The sequence below is a fragment of the Pleurodeles waltl genome, chromosome 5 (genome assembly GCF_031143425.1).
Source record: "Pleurodeles waltl isolate 20211129_DDA chromosome 5, aPleWal1.hap1.20221129, whole genome shotgun sequence".
NCBI lineage: Eukaryota > Metazoa > Chordata > Amphibia > Caudata > Salamandridae > Pleurodeles > Pleurodeles waltl.
Genome location: NC_090444.1, coordinates 1,147,683,974 through 1,147,709,118, shown reverse-complemented (window position 1 = coordinate 1,147,709,118; position 25,145 = coordinate 1,147,683,974). Strand labels below are relative to the sequence as shown.

The 25,145-nt window shown below is 40.7% G+C and overlaps 1 protein-coding gene across 3 annotated transcripts in view; it reads right to left on the bottom strand.

The window, feature by feature from the left end:
• Positions 1-25,145, bottom strand: part of SLC35F1 (solute carrier family 35 member F1) — a 691,661-nt gene that overhangs the window by 109,461 nt on the left and 557,055 nt on the right. For all 3 annotated transcript variants that reach the window (XM_069235371.1, XM_069235372.1, XM_069235373.1), the window contains one exon: positions 5,255-5,414. In XM_069235371.1, the coding sequence (XP_069091472.1) occupies positions 5,255-5,414 (160 nt within the window). The remainder of the gene's footprint in view (positions 1-5,254; positions 5,415-25,145) is intronic.

Here is a 25,145-nt window from a genome sequence, read left to right as displayed (position 1 = left end):
CGAGGCTGCCGTCAATGAGAGATGTGCGATGCAATGCCTGCATCAATGGTGATTCACACAGCAGCAGTTTCTATGTGAGCTGTGCTGTTGATGCACTGTTGATGCAGAGTCCTTACACTGGAAGAACCCTTGCAGTAAACGTCATGCGTCAGTTCTGCTCGTGATTGTTCCATACAGCAAAGGAGATGTGTCAGTTTTGCTGGATCCACAGGTGGGCTTGCAGGGCACCTCCAGGCCCACTTCCAAGGGTCCAGGACTGGGTTGGAATCACTTGGCAGGGTCTGACTCACAGATGGAAGAGGCTTGGTGCTAGATTCAAGATTGTTGGAGTCTTCTGTCCCTGAGGTTCTAGTCAGGATGCCAGTCAACTAGCCCTTGGATTCACTTTGGGGGCCTGAGTTCAACAGATGCAGGTCCAGTCCTTCTCACCCACACAAGAGGGCAGCAGGTCAGCACAGAAGAGCAGCAGTCATTCAGAGCAGCAGGTCAGCAGAGTGGCAGTCCTTTCAGCAGCACAGCAGTTCTGCTTCCTTGCAGAGTATCCACAGGTCCAGAAGTGGACTGAAGAGTTGGTGTCTAGGGTTCAATATTTATACTTGGGCCACCCTTTGAAGTGATAGAAGCTCTGAGAGGTTTCCCTTTGAGGTCCCCTGGCATCCTGTCTTCCCTGTCCTGACTCCAGACTAACTACATGGAGTACGCAGCCCTTTGTGTGGAGGCATGACAAAGTCTATTTAATTGTTATAGGGGGGTTGTGCCCAGTTCTGCCCTTTCATTCTGCTAGTGATGGCCCATCCAGGCATACCTACGCTCTTGATTGGATGCGGCTGTCTAGGAGGAATACACAAAGTTTACCTGTCAGCTACACCCAGTCATGTTACCCAGAGGCAGGCTTCAAGCACTAAATGGCTAAGGCCGGAAAATGTCAACTTTCTAAAAGTGTCATTTTCAAAATTGTAATTTAAAATCTGACTTCACCATGAGAGAGGGGATTTTTCATTACAAATTCAAAGATACCGGACATCATCTGTTTACCTACTCGGAATAGGAAATTATCACTTATTGGATGTAATAAGGTAACTCCAGTGTTAAACCAATTTAAGTGTTTTTCACTACCAGGAAAAGTAAAACTAAAAGGTCCATGTCCAACCTTTTAAATACATTGCACACTGCCCTCTGGGCTGTCCCAGTGAAGATTTATATGTATTACAAGGGAAGGTTTGGGCCTGGCAAACGGGTTAGCAATTTAAAAAAGTGCACACACAGGCTGCAATGCCAGACTTGAGACATGTTTAAAGAGCTACTTATGTGGATGGCACAATCAGTGCTGCAGACCTACTAGTAACATTGAATTTACAGGTCCTGGCCCCAGGTAGTGCCACTTTCCTAGGGACTTACAAGTAAATAAGTAAATTAAATACACCAATTTGGTATAGGCCAATTCTACCATGTTAAGGAGTGAGCACAAGCACTTTGGCACTGGTTAGCAGTGGTAAATTGTGCAGAGAATTAACGCCAGTAAACACCCAGTCAGATAAACAGGAGAGTTGAAGGCAAACAGTGAGAAGGAAAACCACATCATGGATGCCAGGTCTGACAAGCAAACATAGACATATTGATATATTTTCCTTTGTAAGGCCAATTGTAGTAAAATGTGAGAGATAGATATCTGTATGGCCATTTACAAAATGTTAATACGTTAATTTAATAATATGGCACTGAATGACCATTCACAATACTCTAACAGGTTTACGATAAAATTCAGCATTTTGGCACTATATGACTATTCACAACAGTATAATAAGTTTATGATAAAATCAGTATGTTTGGTGCTCTATGGCAATTTACAACAGTCTTATATGTTTATATAACAAATCAGTAATATGGCTGTAACAGAAGTGGATCTAGGTGAACTGAGCGTGGAGTTCTTTGTGGCACATCTACCCATGGCTCTCACCATGTATTTTGTGGACAATAGGCAAATATGGCACTGGCAGGGAATTAACCTGCACCCAAGCGACCATGTGGTACAAGAAGAGCAATATCATGAAAGCGCAGTCCACATAGCCTTGACCTTAACAATAAGTTCAGATGTAACGTAAAACTGGCTTTATCTATCCCAGTACATCTTTCTTTGTTCCCTGTAGTGACACATTCTGGGCCAGATGTAATGAATTTAGGAAATTGCAATTTCTAATGTACATAAATGTACAAATTAGTAATAGCGATTCCTTACGGGGTCACAGTAGACCTACCGCATGAATATTAATTTGTGACCCAATAGGAATTGCAGCCATCACAGCGATGAAGGCCTGCCTGCTGTGGTCAGCAGACCACCATGTCTGTGATTGCTTTTTAATAAAGCAATCTTTTTTTAAATGCAGCCCTTTTTCCTTAAAGGAAAATGGGATGTGTTTAAAAAAATTAACTCCACTGTACCACTACCTGCTCTTAAAAATAATTAGTTTCAAAATTCACAATGGGGACAGAGTCTCGCGGGGACCCTATCCCTTTTGCAAATGGTTGCCACTTCCCTTGAAGTGTTGTTAACAAATGAATGTTTTGCGAACGTAATTCAGTCGCAGAACATTCATACATACTACTGCAATTCAGTTTTTGGAAGGCACTCCCTAAACACGCCCCTACCAAGCCATGAATTGTAAAACACAAATTACGATTCAGTAACATGATACCAAATCTCAGTCTGTGCTTTGTACAAATGTTAAAGCATTTTTGCAGTTGGAAACAGCCCAATTCTGTGATTGTATTCTTATGTAATGTTAATGGGCTCAAGTCATTGGTCTATATATTTGAAGGCTCAGCTTGCTCAGTCCATTGTCAAAGTGCTATGCAACCATTCACAACAGTGATACGGTGGTCTACTGCACAGGCACATGGTCACAAAATGTGTGCACAGCATACAGAACCCTGCACGCCACCATCTATCATAGGTGGTATCGCCAGTCCAATGAAAGTATGAATAGAATAAAATGTACAAAACCTCATAGGTGGGCTACAAAATCCAGCTCAGATGAATGTGTATACCTTGTAATGGCAACAGGCTCTGAGATGCATGAGGCACACTTCTAATCAAACTAGGCGACTTCATATTTTGAAAGCACATAATTGTGATAGGAGGTACTAGATTACAACAGAGCATAGGGCCACTGGCACAGGCCCACAGTGAGTCATGATACAGGACACATAATTGCTGTCTTAATAACCTTATGCAGAGCACATTAGCTTAGTCGGCAACAGGGTATTTGAGAAGTCTGTTGCTTGTAACAATGGTCTAAAGTGGTGAAAACCTTTTCTGCAAAGAGAAACACTCTGAGCATCATCCAGAAAACTCTCCCTTAGGACTGGTAGTTTTAGAGATTTCCTTGGAATGTGGGGACCAATATGCAAAGATTCGTAATGAGAAATCATAATTTGAATCAAATAACGATTTGCCATTTGCCAGGTTCTTATTAGGAAGCTACTAAAATGGATTTGGTAGGAGTGGAAGATATTTGCACACTGAATGCTACTGAATGCTTTGGTATTTGTGGACCAACCTTTCTATTCCTAGGTTTGTTAGCAAAATATTGATTTTTAGTGGGTTGCAGTTCGACCTTCCCCATTAAAATACACGCAGCAGGTCGCAAATTGAAACCCTCTACGATTGGTTAGATTCACAGGCATGGTGGCCTGCTGGGGTCAACAGACCACCATGTCTGTCTTAGCTTTCAAATAAAGCCATCTTTTTTAATGGAAAAAGATACAGGGATATGTTTAAAAAAAGAAAACTATTAATAAAAAAAAAAAAAGCTTTTTAAGAGCAAGCAGTGGTCACATGGACCACTGCCTGCTCCTAAAAACTGTTTTATCAACCTTCACAAAGGGGAAGTGGTCCCTTGGTTATCACTTCTCATTTGCAAATGATCACGACCAATTTGGCTCTTGTGGTAAAATATTGATGTTTTGCAGACGGATTTTAGTCACAAAAGATTAATAAATACCTTAAGGAATCAGTATTTGGAAAAAAAAGCCCTTTAAACGCCCCTTCCAAATGTTGATTCTGTATTTAATCTGAACCCACACTGCGATTCGGTCATGTGTCACTGAATCGCAATTTGGGTTTTGTACATTTAAAAATGACATTTTGTGGTTTCAAATGCTCAAATTTGACCTTTGCGACCATAAAACTGCCTTGCACTTCGGGCCTGTGGTTATCTCACTTCTGTATTAATGAACATGAAGTATTTAGCTAAGTGACTCCTGTCCATCACTCATTATTTGCTTTTTCTCATTGCACAGGTCATATTGCTTGCTTCATACGATTTTGGAATTCGGGCCTCCATTTACAAAAAATCTAGTTGGGATATGTGGTCACATATTGTACACTGACTTTTACCAAATAATGTTTGATTTTGCGAACCAATCTATATATTGATAGCTAGGTTCACAAAATACAGAATCGTAATGAGTCTCTATTTGACCTATCTTATCAATATTCGAATTGCAATCCATTATGATGGGATGGTGGCCTGCAGGGTTCAGCAGACTACCATTTCGGCTGCTGCTTTTAAATAAAGCCATCTTTTTAAATAAAAAATGGAGGCCCTTTTCCTTAAAGGAGAATGGGATGAAACGAAAAGGTACACATTATTTCGAGTAGACAGTACTCCCATTAACCACTGCCTACTCCAAAAAAACGATTTGTCAACATACACAAAACGGAAGGGGTTCCTTGGGCACCCTGTTTACGAATAGGTTACCAGCTCCTTTTTGTTGGTCACAAAATAATAATGTTTTGCTGTTGGATTTCAGTCGCAAAACATTAATACATACCGTAAGAACTATGCATTTGGAAGGGATGCCCTACACAAATCCCTTCCAAAAGTGAATTCCTTATTATTTTTAAAATCCATTTAATGTTTCAGAAAACTTTTTACGAACCCTCATATCTCTTTAGTACATTTCAAAAAGTGCTTTTGGTGTAACAGACCGTCAGATTGACTAAATCTGAGGCTTTGCAACTTGCAACTGTTAAAACACTTTGTGGGAAAGGCTTTAGGTCACGTGTGCTCTTGGTAATGTTGCTCTAGACTTTCTCTTCTCTGTTCTTGCACTTTATGGACAATTGGCCTGAAGGACTGGACAAAACACTGTAGATCAAGTCTTGCTATTCATTTGTACAGCAGTAATACAATATATTTCAGTTATATTGACAGAATACCTGTATATTAGAAAAATACATCAGTACGCTCACCTGTTCCCAGTTGTCTTCCAACGAGTACATCCGCACCGGCCAAGCAACCTATTCCTAAGATGCACACCACCACTCCAATGCAGTGCACAGCCTTGTATCGCACCAGCAGGAAGAACCAGGACAGCAATATCACCACAGGAATGATGAAGCAGCTAAGGAGCTAGCAGAAGAACAAAGAGGGACAAATCATGACTTTGAAGCCTCTATTTCAACAAAAGACTAGTCTAAAAAGCATTGTGTTTCATCATGGAAACTTTAACATTAACCAGTCAAGAACACCTGTAGGATTCAAACAAGAGCAAAAATAGTAATGTTGACAAATGAGTTTCTATGCTTATTTTGGTTACTATTTGTGGTGAGAAGTTACATATGTGTTTGTGTCACTGTTTAGGTTTCTGGGCGAGTTATTCATGAGCAGAGTTTGAAACTTTTTAAGAAGTCCAAATCCTGTCTCTAGAAGTAGAAACAGAGGTTGAGTGATCTAATTGAAAGCTTCTAATGGTGAAGTAGTAGCAGTTCTTCTCATTGAACAAACAAGCAATGCACCAGCAATAACCAATGGTTTGTAGCATTTCACACAGGTATTAATGAACTGTGAAGCACTGTGTAAATTTCAAACACCGACTTTTTTTATCACTCTTTTTTAGCCATTGCCTAGAGACTTTGTCAATCACTTCATGGCTGAGCCTGAGGAGTATTTCTCTCTCACCTAGAGCTATTGACTATTACAGTGTATCTTTCCACTCCAGTGGAGTGTTTTCTTTCTACAAGCCTGAATATTGGCTCCTCATGCACGTTTCTGTCCCTTCCACTTTCCCTTGTGTGTCTTCTTCTCCTGACTACTGCCTACCCTTGCTTTATCCTGTGTGTCTCACTTTTCTGTTTCCCAGCCCACCCCTCCCTCGTGTTTCTGTTTTAAGCCCCACTCTCTTTCATCTGTGTGCTCCTCTTTGCCCCTTCAACATGTCCCCTTGTTCCTACTTCCTGTGTCCGTCAACCTCAATGTTCCTATAATTTGCTTTAATGAGCATACACTGCTTGATTTAGTTCCTTAAACCCAGACTTATTGACTTGTTCGATACAAGTTTTATTCGTAAGTTGAAACTAACGCTGCCTGGCAGTCCCATTACACATCATTATGATGTAGGAATTAATTTGAATCAGAAACCAGTCTCTGAGACCAACTTTATTTTGATAAACAAACTTCAGCCCATGGCCATGTCTATATTTAAGAACCAGAAAAAAGCCAACCTGAAATAATTGTTTATTTCAAAAGCGGTGTCCCCTGTTGTTTCTGACAAATGAGTCATCATTTCCATAATTCATAACTCTATGGATAAGCACACCACTATTAAAATTCCCTGCATCCTACTGTGTTTGCTCTAAATGCATGCTGAAACTAGGTGTGAAAATGTAAACAAAGTACCAATTTGCATATGTTTGCTTGTCATTGCAAAGATCATGTTCTGTTCACGGAGATCATAATTAGAAGGCTGGGAAAGACAGAACAGTAGTTTGAAAATTCAGTTCTCTGTTAATCACCAGTCCAACATTCAGGTTGACAGCGCTGGCCAGTGTTTTAGTGCCCGAGTGCATGTTGGCGGGCTAGAATTTGGGCGACCACACTCGCCATTCATTTTACATTGCTTTTCCTTCTCATTGCCCATTGAAATCATGGTCTTCTGGGCAATGAAGGGGTGTGGGTAAAGGCTGTGGTGTCTCGTTTTCATTGTGCCATAGGATTCCAGCTGCACACCAAGCAGACAAAAACTGGCATGGGGCTGCTTGCATTACTTTCTTAAGGGGGCGTGGCTTGTCAATCTGGACTAAATGGTTTCTCTAGGAGCTGGCCCCTGACTATTAGCTTTTGACTGGTCTCTGTAAAGGGGGGCAGAGTGGGCAAAAATGAGGGACTGGAATGTGGCCCCAGGCGATGGCGGGTGGCTGAGATTAATTCAAGCCTTGCTCCCATTACTTCGCTTTAGTTTAACAAGGCATTCATGGAGTCACACAGCAGAAGAGAATTTAGCAGACTGGTCACTAAAATTAACAAAGCCATTTCAGTTTGTGTGAAAGGGAGAATAAATCTTCTAGTCACCACGTGGCTGACCCTTGAATCCAAAAGCCTGGGTTCCAGTCTCTGTGAAAGGGAGGGTAAACATTCTAGTGAACACGTGGCTGACCCTTGAATCCAAAAGCCTGGGTTCCAGTCTCTGTGAAAGGGAGGGTAAACATTCTAGTGAACACGTGGCTGACCCTTGAATCCAAAAGCCTGGGTTCCAGTCTCTGTGAAAGGGAGGGTAAACATTCTAGTGAACACGTGGCTGACCCTTGAATCCAAAAGCCTGGGTTCCAGTCTCTGTGAAAGGGAGGGTAAACATTCTAGTGAACACGTGGCTGACCCTTGAATCCAAAAGCCTGGCATCCAATCTCTGTGAAAGGGAGGGTAAACATTCTAGTGAACACGTGGCTGGCCCTTGAATCCAAAAGCCTGGCATCCAATCTCTGTGAAAGGGAGGGTAAACATTCTAGTGAACACGTGGCTGGCCCTTAAAACTAAATTCCTGGGTTCCAATCCCAGTTTCTTGTCACAAGGCAGATAAATGGTGTGTTTTGGGGCAATATTTTTTTCTCCCACTGCCTACATGTAACTATGTGTGATGTAAATGTGTGAGAGCATATTGCTCACTTTGCTAACTAGTACTGGCTCAGTTACCTGCCACCCCCTCTCCATCACATGCTACCTTCTCTGATCTGAGCTCGATTGGCCCCCACATCGTTAGCCTCTATACTGCACCTCAAAATCCCTCCTGCAATACAAATACTCATTGTAAAGTTCCTTTCTGCTCCTTCGAGCTCTGTCAGTTTGTTTCTGAATTCATACTTTAGTTGGGCAAAGGTTTTTTGCAACCATTGCAAATTTTATATAATATTTTTCAATTTTCGCAAATGTTGCAATGATTTTTTGCTTTGTTACAAAAGGGTGAAAATCATGGCTTTTGCTACAATATATGTTGCAGATGTCTTTATTTAAGATTAATAAAATGGTCCTAGAAAAAATATACTTTGCAGGAAAAGAGTTGTATGCTGTGTTATGTTATGTTGTGCTATGCTATGTAACGTTACATTATGTTAGGGTGTGTTATGTGTCTCTGTAAAGCGCACTATCATCCGCGAAGCGTACCTTGGTGCTGACCAGTTTCGTTTAGTTTATTTAATTAATTTATCGCATAGTTGCTAAAAACCCTTGCCATAAAATACATCATAAAACCCATCATTTAAACTATAACACAGTGTAACAATGATTGTGGCAGCTGCCCGTAGTCATACTAAAATGACACTAAAATTACATATATTTCAGTAAAACCGCTGGGCAATAAACCAGACAGTACTAGGTATGACAATTAGCCGCTGTACCTTAGTAAAATACAGATCGAAAGGGACAGGACAGGGAAGGGCATCCGACGGTGGTGCGTCGGTGCATAAAAGTGCAAAGTAGGTTAGTTCGAAGGTGCCAGAAGAGATGCAACCAAGATGCAAGTAGGTCAGTCAAGTGCGAACTAACAAATAAGTGAAGTGGCTGGACCCTGTCGCCCTGTTCACCATAAGGCTGTGTTAACTGAGTGGGAGAGCTGTATGTGAAAGTGCCTAGAAAGTGCAAACGGAAAGCGGACACTTCACAGGATGCAGCCAGTCAATTTGACAGGGGCGATGGCCCTTACCTCTTCCCAGCAAAAGGACATCCCAAGTAACTGATCGACTGTTAAACTTGTTAGGGCCATGCACCCTAGGAGCTGACTCCTTCCATTGTGACCGAAGCCATTACTGACACCCAAGGAGAGGGGTAGCAGGCCTTGCTATGTGCCATCTTCTTTTCCACCTTTAACAAACATTTTACCAGTAGGCAGTTCAGCTGTGGATCCCCTGGTTTGAAGTAGGCCAACATGGCCTGCCTCCGCATGTGTCTAACTCTTTGGTTAGGAGGAACTCTTGCAGCTGTCCCGTTTCTCCTACCACCACCTCACAAGAGCATAACAGGTGCAGCAAGTCTTCGTTTTCAGAACCTCATAGGTGCCAAACTTTCTGCAAGCCCTACCGCTGCCAAGGGGAGAGACAGAATAGTGAGGGCAACAGCTCTAGCCGGTACCTTAAAAACTTAACTGTAATAGCGTACTCATTGGCACTGACCGGATTTGTGTGCTTATCCTTGCCTATTGTAGGTTGGTTCATTGAAAGGCCAGAAGAGAGGAGGAGGCCCTGATGTGGAGTGGGAGGTCATTGCCTGCTTTAGGAGTAGTGCAAGAAAATGGATGTCTTCCTGATCTAGTTCTGTTTATGCACATGATGTGTGTGAGGAGAAGTCCTATGGAGAAGAAGTGTCTGGGTAGTTGGTGAAAGGAGAAATGCTACTGTTCATGTAGGTGGGGCCTATGTTGTGTAGTGCCCCGAATGTATGTGGGAGTAGTTTGAAATGAGTGTCTTTGTGTATCATTTGTGTGTTTCATAATGCCATAATTAAAACATGTCTGTGCAAGTTTAGTGTCCATTTTAATAGAAAATGATTTAACTGACATAACACAGGTGGCAGCTCCCACTCTCAAAACTGATCCAGCACACTGCTTTCTGCACCCTCTATTACCATTGTCAGCTTTGGGATAGATTTCCTTTCATTTTTGAAGTATTGTGCTTTTCCAACTAGATATGTGGATGCATGTCAGTTAGTGACTTTTCAGATTCTCGTCTGGGGTTTTTCTAACTGGGATTGGTTGGGTTATAACTGGTGTTGCCCTAACTTTTTGGTACCTGGCTCTTTGTAATTAGAACAGATCTGTACTCTTCTTGCCTTTTTCTTTTGGGTCTATACCCTTGTCATGGTATGTTATGTTTGGCATTTCCTGATCTAGTGCCAGACTATGGACCTTATTATGACATTGACGGAGGGGTTTCCTCCATCACAAATATGACGGATATCCCATCTGCCGGATTACGATCTCCATAGAATATCATGGGATCATAATACTGCAGAAGGGAAATACGTCATTTTTGTAATGGAGGAAACCCCTCCGTCAAGGTCTCAATATGGCCTTAGTGTCCCTTTACCCAGGTCCCTCACTTCAGTCCTGCTATCAGTGGTAGGTTATTCTCAGTGCTTAATTTGTAAAAGAATCAGCTCCAAGTCCCAAAGATTTTCTCAAAAGCTGACCTCTGGCACTGCCAATTATTGGGGTTGCTGAATACCAAGGTTGTCTAGTCTTGATTTCATTTCATGGTACTTTCATCCATGACCATGCACTCCTTTCCCTTTATCTCACTCATTTACGTTACTTTTCATTCCTGCTTTCTCCCTTAGTCACTTTTTTCTGTCTTTCTCTTACTCCTTCTTTCCCCCTTTCTGCCTTGTTCTGGGTCAAGGCCTGATGACGAAAAATAACTCCTGGTTCCCAAAAATGAGTGCCAGTGCAACGATTTTAAATAATTGTGCATTAAAGATTATATATGAGTGATTGCTGGTGGCCCCACCATAAAGCATGGGCCCAAATGAATCACAGCTTGTTCTACCTGGAAAGACAACTAGCACAGCCCTTCCTTGGCCCCTATCCATAATAGTTACATTTCCGCAGAGAGTCTAGCATTGAGAAAGAGTTTGGGAGAAGCATGAGCCAGTGACTATCAGTGTTACCTTCCCTCAATTCCCTAGGAGCATTTTTGGAAAAAGGAAATATCTGGAATTAGGAAGAAGCCCTTGTTAGTTTGCTGGAAAGAAGGCACTAGCAATTAGTGATCGCAGTGTGCCGAAAAGAAGACCCCGGCACTCAGTCATCGCAGTGTGCCGAAAAGAAGACCCCGGCACTCAGACATCGCAGTGTGCCGAAAAGAAAGCCCTGGCACTAAGTGATCGGAGGGCCGCCTGATTCATACTTTTGGATGCCTGTCTACAAGGAGAAATTTCAGTGTTTTTATAAAATGTCATAGATTTAAATAAATGTATTCTTCTTCCTGGCACTTTAATAGGGATTCCAAGGTAGCTATTAAATGCAAAATTGGTTAAGACCAACTATTCTGTGTGCTGGTATTAGTTACAGAAATAACCTCTAGAGGTAAGTAATGTAGTAGCTAATTCCATAGGATTACTCGTCAAGATGTCTCACACTGTCTGTGATGCCCCTGTTATAGTGGTCATGAACGCAGGAACGGGGCCTAAGTGTTCTCTTCACTTTCCCCAGGTGCAAATCCTTGCCTTTCTCCTTACCCCCATTAGCAAATAATTGGCTATGGAGGAGCTAAGGGTGAGAGAAGGGGACATACCAGTAATGTCATCAGGGGTCAAATGGTGAGTGGTATCACTTCTGCTTCCCTTGACACTTGACCCTGTATTGACATCCGGTTCTTGGTTGTTGACTGCAGATCACATATGTTACTATTGCAAAATTCAATTGTATTCAAATTATCAAGCTAGGAAGGCTGAACGCTGACTAGGTTCTGCCAATGGCAGTTTGCAAAATCATTATTCCCACAAAGGTTCAAATCTCATTTAACTGTCCCATAAGCTCCTTTCCACCCATAATGTGAAAAAAAGTAAATTAAGCCTAGAATGATTCCGCTATAAACGCTAACTAAGGCTCATATCAGATTTGTAGTGCCTTCGCCCAGTAGTGCATGCCTGGCGCTATTACCTCTTCTTCCCCTTCTACTTCACTGAAAATAAGCATTCTTATGGGGTTAGAGTGCCCACAAGATGCCCCATGAATTATTTATCGTATAGGATTTTGAAGACTGTGCAAAACGCTACCTTCTATTTTAAACCAGTAATATTTATCAACAATACCATTTTGTTTGCTTATAATAGTTCTTGTTAAACTGTTGTTCTTAAAACAGAGCAGGGAAGTTCTGGATTCCAGCTGTAATGCGGTTGAATGTTTTTAGTAATTTTAATAATGTTTTTTATGTTTGATCTTGACACACAGTTATCGTTTTGCTGTTAGCTGGCTTTTTATTTAGCAGTTGATTAGTTTAACATAGAAATGAACCTGAAATGTTAAATAATAACCTACCCTGAGATTTACATCAATTGACTGGAGTAATGCATCAAGTATCTTTTTCTATGATTGTCTATTGATTTCGAAAACTAGTATTCTGGCCAAAAGCGCACCTCAAAGATCATCAATATTAGAGTTATTTTAAATGAGTCATAAATACACCATCGCTCATTGACACGCCTGCTGAATTATTCACAGTTTATCTGTAGCACCGAATGCATTTTTGGTCTCTAAAATTGACAATGCAGAAAAGAAAAAAAGAAAAACAACATTAAAATGTTGGATACCTGAGAGGTTATACTTTTCAAATTAAAAGAAAAATATGCAAAAACATTTTTTTCATCTCTTGGTTTCTGTCAGAATACAGGACATAACATTGGAGCTCCTAAACTGGAGGAAAGGAAAGCAAGCTGTTTTATTTCATGATCGCAAGGTGTGTTACAAACCACAGTGTTCTTCTTGGGAATCATTTTGAGGTCCTGATTGTGAGGCCTTTTAAGCCTCCTGCCTCTCTAACAACGCTGTCCCCAAAATGTACAGATTCCTGAGGCACCAGTACCACCAGGTGTGGAATTATCGGGATTACATGTGGGAATCCAAATTTTCAGGAGCCAAAATCCCCAGGTAACCCAAACAGGATGCACATGTGTTCCCGCAGATCTTGTAAGCGTAAACATACAGGAAGGTTTTGGTACTGACCCTGTTGGTATTGCAAGGGGACTTGTAATGAGGCCTGTTGGGTTGACATGCATGATCTATATGAAGTAAAATGGAGTGATTCCTTCCTCTCTGATGTCAATTAGCTTTGGAAATTGGGCGTATGGTATGGTAACTTGTTCCATCATTGCTTAATATGTTAGTCTGTGTTGAGTTACTTTGCCTCAGGTATGCAATACATAGGTGGAACATAGCTTTCCCATGCATCCTACCATGTATGTTGTCACAAACTCAGAATTACATAGACTTGTGAGAGAGATCAAGTTTTAACAATATACTAGTGTCGTAGAAGTCAGCATACGGTGATTAATTCACCTAGATATAAAGGCCTGACAGAGAAAATAACATGAGTTGTAAAATTTGAACGTTTGAATTATGGTGAACCATGTGGCCACCACTCTTATTAAAAAACACACTTTAACATGAGAGTTTTTGCATTCATATTAAATAAAGTATTAATGTGAAATAATATTAAATATAGTCTAAGAATTGAAAGCATTAATTGAATATGAATTAATCATACTTATATTGAATTAAATGATTTCATTAATAAGAGTTACATGTGTGCAGAAAAATAAATGTACATTTAAATTAGCTCTAGCATGTTATAAATGATGTTTACAATGAACAATTTGCTTTGCGTATATGAATTGCAAGGAGCACAATAGGATTATTAATGTGTTAATGTATTAATGTGCATTAAGGTTTCTTAGCTTGACTGGGCCTGAAAAATTCATTTTGCAGCAATAATGGAAAATCATTTATTTACTTTGTCCCCTCTGACCTGAATATTTTCCCTAAGCCACTAATGCGAATGTTGAATGTCCTATTGTATTGTAGGCAAGAGACATGTTTTAGAATTAACAATGTAAAACTATTTGTTCTGGCTGTCGAACTAGTAGTTCTCAGTTGAAAAGTATTGGTTTAGTTTACTGTGTGTCATGAGAAAGGATCTTAAGTAACAAATAACTAGAGAATGTAACATTTTGTTTGAATTGTGTGAAATTATTCACTGACAATGCACTTTTGCTTAGAAGATTCCGAAAAGATGCAAACTTGGTGGCACCACCGCTAGCCATTGGATGTTAAAGTTGACAAACAAATTGCACCCACCTGAAGCACCAATCACAAGATTTGAGCATATTTTAATTAGTGAAGAGTTTGGAAACTAAGGGTCAATCCTATGCCTGCTTTGGTGCTGTTTAAAACTCTGTTTTAGTCCATTTAAGTCTGCTGTCACACTCAGTTTCTCTAAATACTCTGATGAGTTTCCTCATCGTAGTCTTAATTGCCCTATTTTGTTATGTGGTTCAGTACTTATAAGGGCAACTAAATCTGAACTGCTGATCTGTCCTATGTGCAGCCCGTGTTCTGCACCGTACTGATGCTGCTGTCAACTGATGCCGGAAGAAGATGACCGTCCTGTCTTGACGAACTACACTGTATGCTGTCCCATGAGGAGAGGTATAACTAAATGTGGTTTCTAGTATCCTTTTCAGTTAGGTACTTACACCAGCATATATTTCTAGTAAGTTATCCTAGTTAGAAGTTTTTTTCAAATGATTGTGTCTTTCTTTTATTTTTGTTTTTGCTCGCTTGTGTTAATTCGTTCCCACACGTACAAGTCCAAATTCACTAGTGATAGGAATGGCCCAGCTCTGAAACTTTAAATCTGAAATTGAATGTTAAACTGTAATTTGATGATTTACTGATGTCACCGTCATCTGCTTTGAAATCTAACAATAAGGTGCATAGTGTATTGTTGCCATTTTACATTATCCTTTTGGAGTGCTAAACAGTATTGATGTTTAGTAGGCTACATCTTTTCAGACGTTTTGCTCAGCCTATGGTTTTCATGTACGTTTAACTTAGTTTTTGTGCACCATATATGTGACATTGATTGTGGGATTGTAATAAAGCTTTGAAACTTTATTCTTTTTGGAGTTTGATTTAGTGTTATCATGGTATTTAGAATTGTTTATGGTATAACGTTATTCATTTGTGATTGAATAATTCTGATTACTAGACTCTTTGCCAAGTCCAAAGGTTCAGTCGACCTCTATAGTTGAGAATGGTGATGGTATCCACCTGAGCTCTGGTAGTTGTTGAACCCGGAACTGGGAAAAATAAATTATTGTCCTGGGCCCCCAGCACTCCCTCACTTGTAAACCTGAGTTTGTGCCATAAAAGTGCACCTACCCAACTGAGGCATAACAAGGAGAAATATCTTTATCTCCTTATTACTTCCTCCCTATCTGTGTGATGTATTCTGCAGCACACATAGAAAGAGGAATTTGCCTCTATGGATTGTTTTTGTGCAAGGCGGTGTCCCTTCCTTCATCAAAGTATTTCTGCCTGTAATACAAGCAGCCTTACACTATGGCACAACGGTGCCTGCGTTGGCTCTTGACAGCATATGGATAGAGCAGAAATGCTCCATATTTGTTAATATGGAGCATGTCTGCCCTTTCTCTTTCACACAACGCAGCACTTGCAAGTTCTGAAGCTGTGCCGTGTTGAATGAAATACTAACAGGCTTCTCCAATGAGAAGCTTGTGAGCAACTGGTTGCTCTCCTGTCTGCATTCCAGGCTTCTAATTTCGAACATTTTCCTTTCTTGAATGAACATATGTATGACAAATTTGTGTACTCCAAATGAAAATGTGTGTATTCTCAGAACTTATAAGCTGATGTTTGGAGACAAAAGACTGAGGGCCTGATTCTAACTTTGGAGGACGGTGTTAAACCGTCCCAAAAGTGGCGGATATACCACCTACCGTATTACGAGTCCATTATATCCTATGGAACTCGTAATACGGTAGGTGGTATATCCGCCACTTTTTCCAAAGTTAGAATCAGGCCCTGAATTTCCTAAATATTTTGAAAGATAATTCTTAGAGTTATAAATCATGGGCAGAGACTTGTTACTAATATGGTTACTTTTGTGACAGGACACTGTGGCTGCCATATATTACCAATGCATAGGCATTCCAAATTGAAGAAGCCTTTTTTTGCTGGCAACCCTCCTGGTGCACTGAGGTGATCACTGCTTGTAATCTTAGACATGGTGGTTACTAATGTAATCTTGTCCGATGTGATCACTATTACAACACTAATAATATAGTAGCTTGCGATGATTTTCGTTTAACATAAGTAGCTCTTGGTACACAAAAGGCTGGAGACCCTTGTACTAGTAAATGTGTCCCCTGATTCATTAATGCCATTTGTTCTGTAGGGACCATCTGGAGGCCTCTTGATGCAGTTCAACTGTTAAAGGCCCATTACTGGTGCCATCAGATCAGAAGGACACATGTAATGAGGGCCTACATGTTCAACAAATGGAAGAAATAAGAAGCAGCACTGCAAAAAGCAACAGGATTTGTATTTGATCAATTTCTCATGCCTCATACTTCTCCTTGGTTTTATAATCATAACTGAGTCATAATGTTCTTTCCTATTTAGAAAACACCATTGAAGCATAATTCAAAAGATGGAGAACATATTGAACGTTAACTTTTAATTTATGAAATGTTGACATATTGTTTAAGGTTGCAGAGCGGCAGAAGCACCATGAAAAGCAGAAGCAGACAATGGTGATGTGCTTTGTATCATACAAGAGCTACAGTCATTTGTGTCTGAAAGATCAGACCGCTGCATAAAGAACTCCTTGTACTGACACATGCCTGAATACCAGGGACTACAAAAAAAAAGATAACTTCAGGAAAGGGAGATATTTTTGTATATTCTGTAAAGTGCTTCTTTGCTGCTCGAACCACGCATCTCAGGCATTTGCTTCACAAATGGCTTTAGCCAGTTTCTCCTTGAAAATGATCAATGGAGATGTAGGGGAGTATTTATGAAAGGCTTGCACCGCCAATGAGTCACTTTTAGTGTCGCAGAGGTGGCGCACATCTTTCAAACATATCTTTAAGGCCATACAAAGCCACCTTGTTTGGCACTGAATGACCTCACAGATATGGAGGAAGGCAAGACAGTGCAAATGTCTGCGTTGCCTTACTCTGCGTTAGGGAGGGGCTCCATAGGCGTTGGGTGTTTCCACATAACACCCATGGATTTTGACTCATCCCTTAGATTTACAAGACTTGGAAACTGGAAATGCACCCATGCCTTACACCTCCCCAGGGGAAATGCAACGAGGAGAAATATCTCTATTTCTCCTTGTTTTTACCTCTTTTTATGTGAGCTGCATTTTGCCTCACAGGATTGTTTTTGTGCAGGAAGGTGCCTGCATTAGTGCTATGCATCCAAAACACCACTAGTGCAGTGGGACAGGATCTATTGCATAGATACAACGCATTCCTGCCTTTTCCATTTGACACAGGGCAGCGTAGCAAGGTGACTTGCTGTACTACCCTGCGCCAAAAGCCCATAAATCTGGACCACAGGTTTGTTTTTCTATCTCAGTGTTTACTTTATTGGATCTTAGGGGAAAATTTATAATCCCTAGCGTCACCTTGCGCCACATTAATGTCATTATTTTTTTACGTTAATGTGGCTCAACAAGGCTGAAATCCCTGCGCCCTATTTACTGGGTGGCGCAATGCATGCATTGCGCCACTTTGTAACCCTTTGCGCTACATCATGCCTGCACCAGGCATAATGTATGCAAAGGGGGTATTCCACCACTAGGGGAGCGAGAAAAATGGCGTAAGGAAATCTATGAGATTTCCTTGCGCCATTGTTTACGGCACTTTTAACGCCTGCTCGAGAGCAGGCGTTAAAAGAGGGCTCCCATTCTTTAGAATGGGGCCCTATGTATTCTGCAGGAGTAACACCAATATTTTGAGTACATCATGAGAAATTATGCTATTGCCCCCTACCCTGTGATAAATACGGCACACACATGGTGGCGGTAGAGGGGTGCTAAAGGGTGCAGGGAAAATGGCGCTGCACTCGGTGCAGCGCCACTTTCCATAAAACTGCCCCCTAGTGTATTAACCAGAAACACCTGGAATAAAATGAGGGATGACTAATAAAACAACTATTGGGGGGGCATTTTTGCGATCTAGACCAAGTAAGCGATTACAGAAGAAATATGACTTTTAAACCTTTTTGGTTTTCTTGGTCATAAACATGGTCCAAAAACAAGGTTTGACCAGTTACAAGTGTACTCAGAAGCAAGGTTAAGCCACGAGTATTACTTGTTACACAGACACATACCGCTTTTTGTTCCAGTTAAAAGAATGATTAAAAAAGAGATTACACTATGGTTATTCCTGGTTAACTGCATACAAACTATATGTTGTCTCAATCAAAATCATGTTGAAAAAGAAGGTCAACCTATGGTTTATACTGGTTGACCATTTACAAACCATCTATTGCCCAAGTGAAAATCATGGTAAAAAAGATGAAAACATGAATATCTCATTGCACAAATTAGTTGCATATCAGAATTTTGTTAACAAAAATATTGTCGAACTTAAATCTCACGTAGAGTTATATTATTAAATCCAATGGGTGATAATTTTGCATTCTCAATTTAGGGATGTTTATGTCACGTAATGTTTAGGCCACAATATTATAGTATTACACCATACAAAGCAACTGTTGTTCCAGTCAAAAATCAAATTATGGTCAAAACCAAGGTAAGTATGTGGTTATCCTTGGCAGAACAAAAAGAAACTGGTGCTCAAGTCAACCGCATGTCAAAAGTTTAAAATATGCGTATTCTTTGTTGAGCATTTACAAATCATTTGACATTCAGTTCAAAAAGAAAGTCCAAAATAAGGTTAATACGTAGTTATCCTTGGGGCACCATATACAGTACATTTCTAATTTCTATGACAAGGTTAGATGGCCAAAACAGGCTAAATCATGGTTACCCTTTGCTGACCAAGGACAAATAATTTTTCGCCTCAGTCAAATGCATGGCCAAAAAGAAAGTTAAGCCGTGTTGATTATCAGAAAGTGGGTTATAATTTTGGAATGCAGGAAATCCCTTATCAACTTAATACATACAACATGTGAATAGTGAATAGGTTTCAACACAATTCTCAGTGAATCGCTGCTCAACAATGCTAGCGATGGTACAAGCAGCTGGCAATTCCACTGAGAAGTATGTGTTAAGTTCAAGCGGTACCAAACATTTTATGAAAACAGCTCAATAAAATTCCCAAACCAATTTAGAAAACTATATAAAAATGTAATTAGCAATATGATCCCAAAGTGACTAAATCAGATAAGGGGAATCAGAAATATGAATTGAAGTTTGAAAGGAAAAAGCACCAACAAAAAGTTAAGCGGCATAAACAAATTACAATTTGTGGTAGACAGGAACCTAGATGTCATTTGAGACTGACTGTGACTGAATTGAATACATAAGTGGATAGTCCCAGTCAAAGTTTTTACTCTCTGACTTAGCCTACTTTTTGTTGGTCAGAATCCTCAAATGTGGCAAAGTTCACGGCTGAAGGCAGCGAGGGTCCTTTGAAGTCTTATATGCCATTTTTTTAGCTCCTGCTTAAGCTGCAGGTTTGGTGCCAAAAGTTGTGAACCAAATCGAAGCTGGTCTTTGTAGCTGCCTAATTTTTTTTGCTGCTGAGATAAAGCTGCTGTCACCCCTGTGCCCAAGGTTTTACCTCTGGACTTATACTCTCTTTTTGCTACTCAAAATCTTTCAGTGGGGCATGATTTGAAGGTGTAGCTGGGCATGTCTCCACGAGGCTAGATACCTTTCAATTGTGGTCCTGGAGAACCCATTTTCAGCCCCCAAAAAGCTCAGTATCATACAAAATTGATTTTCTATCCACCCTGGCAAGTTGCAGCACTTTGTCTCGGTCCTACAGATGTGGAAAAAATTACCAAGTTCGACTTTTCTCCAGTTGCTGGAAAACTTATTTCTGGTCCTCCAGGCAGATTTCCAGACACCTCATCTCTCTCCAGTCAGCGCACCTGGAAGGTCTAGTCATCTGTGGCAGCTGGCCCTCTTGGAGTCAGTAGCGCCTCTGATTTTTGGGCCTTGGGAGCAGGCAAACAGGAGGTCAACTACCCAATCCTTGGAGAGCACTTTCAGTACTGAGTTGCCAGTAGGAGTCAGAAAATCCAGAAGTTCTTGAATCTTAGGGCCAGATGTAGGTAAGTCACAAATTGCGACTTGCAATTTGCGAGTCATAGCGACTCGCAAATTGCAACTCGCAATTCGCGATGCAGAAAGGTGTCTCAGACACCTTCTGCGACTCGCTATGGGGTCGCAAAGACCCACCTCATAAATATTTATGAGGTGGGTCGCAGTTTGCGACCCCATAGCGAGTCTAGGCACTCACGGGGAAGGTGGTACCATCCACTTCAAGTGGATGGTAACTGCGAGTTGATTTGCGACCGCTTTCGCGGTCACAAATCAACTCTACATCGCGGTGCGAATCGCAAATAGTCGGAAACACAATGTGTTTCTGCATCGCGTGAGGCCTTTTGTGCCTCGCAAATGGCGTTTTTCGCCATTTGCGAGGCGCAAAAGGCTACCTACATCTGGCCCTTAGTTCTTCCAGAAGAGTGTTCTTCCTCAGATGTAGTCTTCCCAATTCAGAAATATTATGCTGAGGTGGTGGTGAAGTGCTAGTCATATCTTGTATACCAGCCAGTGACAGGAGATTTTTTACACCCATTATGTCTGCGTTCTTTCTCTCTGCATACCTCTTTTTAAAGCACTTCTTATTTACTTTACGAGTTCCCAGAAAACCTAAACCCAAATGGCTAACACCTTATCCACCAGAATGTGTGCTCTGTCAGGGTCAATAACTGTTTTGCCCTGCTAGTAATGGAGCCAGAAAGTATAAGGTGCCCTTGTAAATGAAAGGGGCAAAACCTGCTAGTCCCGTCTGCTATCTCCAAGTCATTAAAGGTACTGTGAATGCTGTCCTTTTTCTGCCAACTGTAACCTATCCACTTCCAGAAGGGTATTCCCTGTTATTTGGCCAACGGTTAGCAAAACCCTTTCCTTTCTGGAACCAGAGGCCAGGACATTGCCCTCTGATGAGCAAGTCATTACCTACAGCCGGGGGGGTGTACTGGGACTCCAGAGGTGAAATGAGTGGCAGTTTTGTTTGAGGCAGCAGAAAGTAAAGTTACTTTTCCACTAAAAGTGTCAAAGTCTAAATTTACCAGGACATTAAAGTTTTAAAACTAAGTGAACATAATTTTGAACTAATTTGGTACCATTCCCCAGAGAAAGATAGAAATTAGGGGTATGACTTTAAGGTATTGCTGTTGATAGAGATTCTAGCTGAGGCTGCAAATAAAACAGCTTTTTGACATTTAGTCACAGTGAAGGCACTCTATACCACATATGTAATTCAATATTTTTTTGTATCTTAAGCACTAGCCATCTAGGCCTACAAGGAACAATTTGTGAGTGACATTAATATATAAATATATGTTGTCATACGTGGCAAATGCACTTCTGTGTGTCACTGCAGTGCTTTTAAACCTTAGCGCAGACAGAGCACAGTGGTGCTTCTGGTTGCAATATATTTTGTCACATCTGTGGGTGGTGGAAATAGACCATGCAGCTGACATATGACATTTTATTCCAATGCCATTAGTTTGGTTTCTGTCCCACCTACTTCGGCCTTATAGAAAGTTAACTAGGCCTTTTGGGTGAAAGGAAATTTGACAGTATCATTTTAGAGCCAGAGCACACCCACTGTAGTACTGGATAGCAGTCATAATAGCAAGAAAAACTGTCTAAAAAAAAGGAGAAAAGTCTAAGGTGACCACACAGACCAGAAAGGTGAGGGTGCTGCAGTCATCTATGGTAGGCCAAGTACAAACCTTAGATAGCCATGGTCTGACTTTAAGCTAAAGGTAGTGTTTCTTAGGCAATGACGACTCATAAAACTTTGGCCATTCAGCCACAAGTGATTTTAAAAGAAATAGAAAATGTCAAATTGGCATAATTTCTCATGGAGCAATTAGCAAATCCAATAGTACAGCAAGTAACGGCACAAATGGCTCTGGTGCTATTAACATTACCAGCAGTCATTTCTGTCATATTTAGGGGATGTCGAGAGAAATTAGCAAATAACTTCAGGAAATCTCTGATCATTTCTGTGTCATAGACATTAGCGGAAATGAATTGCTGGTGTGCAGTTTTTCCATCACATCTCCTTGTACATTCCAGAAATGTTTCTAGTTCTACAAAAATGAAAAGAATATCCAGAAAACCAATTACTCAAATCTTTTCATCTCTTCAATGTTTTTTCTTTAGAAAAACAGTTCCTAAAATATGCTTGGTAGATGTCATAGAATTAAACAACATAAAAATAGAATACATGGAAAATCGGAACTTTGTATTAGTTGTATGTTTCACTGGAAAGTGCAAGGACAATACAGCTTGGTGGGGCAATGGAAGCCTGGGTAAGAGGATGAGTAGCCGACATATCTGGATGTAGGTTAGGGTTTTGTTCTCACAATGTATGTCTGGTATTATGACTCTGCTTGTTAAACTGTCGAGGTGGCAAGTAACCCTTCTAAATGGTGAAGAACTCCCGATCTCCCGTGTGGTGCCATAAGATGTGCTTTAACAATGGTTGATATTTCTATGTGGTTCACTGAAACTTACCAAACGAATAACCTAATTGGGTTACCACACACTGCTGAAAAATGGCTTGCTTGAATGAACTGTTCTATGATAGGCGTCCCAACCATTATTAATGTACATAGGTATAGATAGTAGTCATCATCCTCGAGGGACCGACAATAATCAATCTTTATCCTCCTTACATGCCCTCTCCCGTTATCTATAATCATGGCAACAGGAATTATACGGCACAGGAGTGCCAAATTATATAGCAAGGTTGAGCAAATTATGTGGCAAGAGAAGGCAAATTATGTGGTGTAATGTGGCACATTTTGTGATAGTATTACTTCCTTATTTTGTCATTTTTACCCTTGTTAACACTGTCCGTGCATTGGCAGCACCTCATTAATATCAGTTTAACACCCAAATATACCAAGAATCAACAGAAAGATGACCAGTCAACATTTGCAAAGGGTCTTTGACTGTGTGGCAATACATGCTGCTGCGTTTGTAGTAACCTTTGAACCATTTGAGCTAGAATTTTGTTATTTGTTAAACAGAATATCTAGCTGATGGTGGATGTGACAAATGTGGCCAATCTACAATTATGTGAAGAAATACAACTGCCACACAATCACTTAATTCCAGTGGCCCTGAGTATAGATTGTCCATAGAGGAAGGACTGGCATTGGTGTGGGAGGCTGAAGTGCAGATAGGTGATAATGAAAGGGTGGAACAGACTGGTTTGAATGAAGTAATACTATCACAAAATGTGCTGCACTGTGTTGCATAATTTGCCTTTTCTAGCCACATAATTTACTTGACCTAGCTGCATAATTTGGCTCACCCTTGCTGCATAATTCCAGTGGCCTTGTCCTGTCTACTGTCCATAATCCCTCCACATGGTTCCCACACCAATACCAAACCTTCCTCCATGAACAATCTGTACCTCAGCCTCCGATTCTAATGTGAAACATGGATTGGGGCTTACAAATTACTTGCAAAGCTGTGGCCCTCAAGTTTAGGAATTTGGAAATTATTTTAGAGTTCAGCATTGAGCTGCAAGTCCCCATCTGGTCCTTAGCTGCAAGATACTGTTTTAGCTCCCTGCTCTCCATAAAGATGTATGCAGAGAAAGGTACCCTTGCAAGAATCTCCCTGGTGGAAGCATGATGCTCTTCAGGCAGTTGCTGAATAGTATCCCATTGACGAGAACTTGGCATCACTATTTGAGAATTTGTACGCCCACACTAGATCTCCTTGAATACCTATATTATTTAAAGCATGACACACCCATGGATCTTTCATGTGGGGATGGATGGGATGACTCAACTACTGCCACCCAGCTGAGACACAGAAGACTGTATCATTGCAAAATAAACAGCCATTCAAATACACCACACATCAATGTAGCCCTTGTAGAATAATCTCGAACACAGGTATTCTACAAATAGATTGCATGGAACTCATATGGCATAAAAATCACACTGTATACTCAGGATAGCCTGCCAACCGTGCCTTTCCTCATAATGTCCCAATCCTTCCTTCTGCAGCCTCAGTTGGTCTGTGAAAGTGCTGATATTTTTGCATGACATCAGCATTTTGCATTTTTCTGTGTTCCAATGTAAGTACCTATACCTCACCCACAACTACACCGACTTTCTATCTGAGCTGAGCCCAGCAGGCCACCATGTCTGTGACTTAAGCGTTTCCTAACGGGTCACAAATTGCAACCAACCTCATGAATATTAATGAGGTAGGTTGCTTTGCAACCCATTAGGAAACGCCAAATGAAACTCCATGAATTTCATACAATTGTATATTGATTCCCTAATTGCGATTCCCAGGGAATCACAATTTAATTAAATGATACATCTGCCCATGGTCTCTTATTGAGTTTGTGCAATGAAATGGTTTTTTTTTCTTGTCTCTGTGGAGAAAATATTTGTCATTGTGTAGAAATCCCGGCCTTTATCTCACCAGATAATTTTATAGGTGTTTATTTCCCATTACCACCCTAGAAATTGATTTGCTCCTGCCTTAGACAGGAGTGAATCTTTAACTGTTTCCATGGTTGGGAATAGCCACATATTCTGGAGTGTGTGACTGCTCCCGAACCTTCTAAGGGATCGACTCTGAAATACCAACACAGCTCGGTAGTATGATATACTCATCCGTAACATTACACCATTCTGTGTAAATGGATTGAAGGATACAATTTCATCTTTTGAATTCCTATAAGAATACTCACAAGCATTCAAGCATGTGGATGTTCCTCTACATTTGCAGGTAGGACCTCCTTGAAACAAGTACAAACCTGCCCCGGACCATGAATTTACGAATGCTGAAATTCAACCGATGCTGGTGGAGTTCTTAAATTCACAAATCCCATTAGTGTGGGGGGTTGGAATTTCTAAAGATTGAAATTTTGTCCTCTGAAATGCAGTTGTTTATGTTTTGATAACATGCAGAACAGGCCCTGTTCTAGAGGGTAGGCCAGGTGGGCCCACCCAAGGATATTTATAACTGAAAAACAAACCTTTTACACTTTAATTTTTTTAATGGGCGTGCGTCCCGATGGGCTCTCCCTCATCGTTTATTT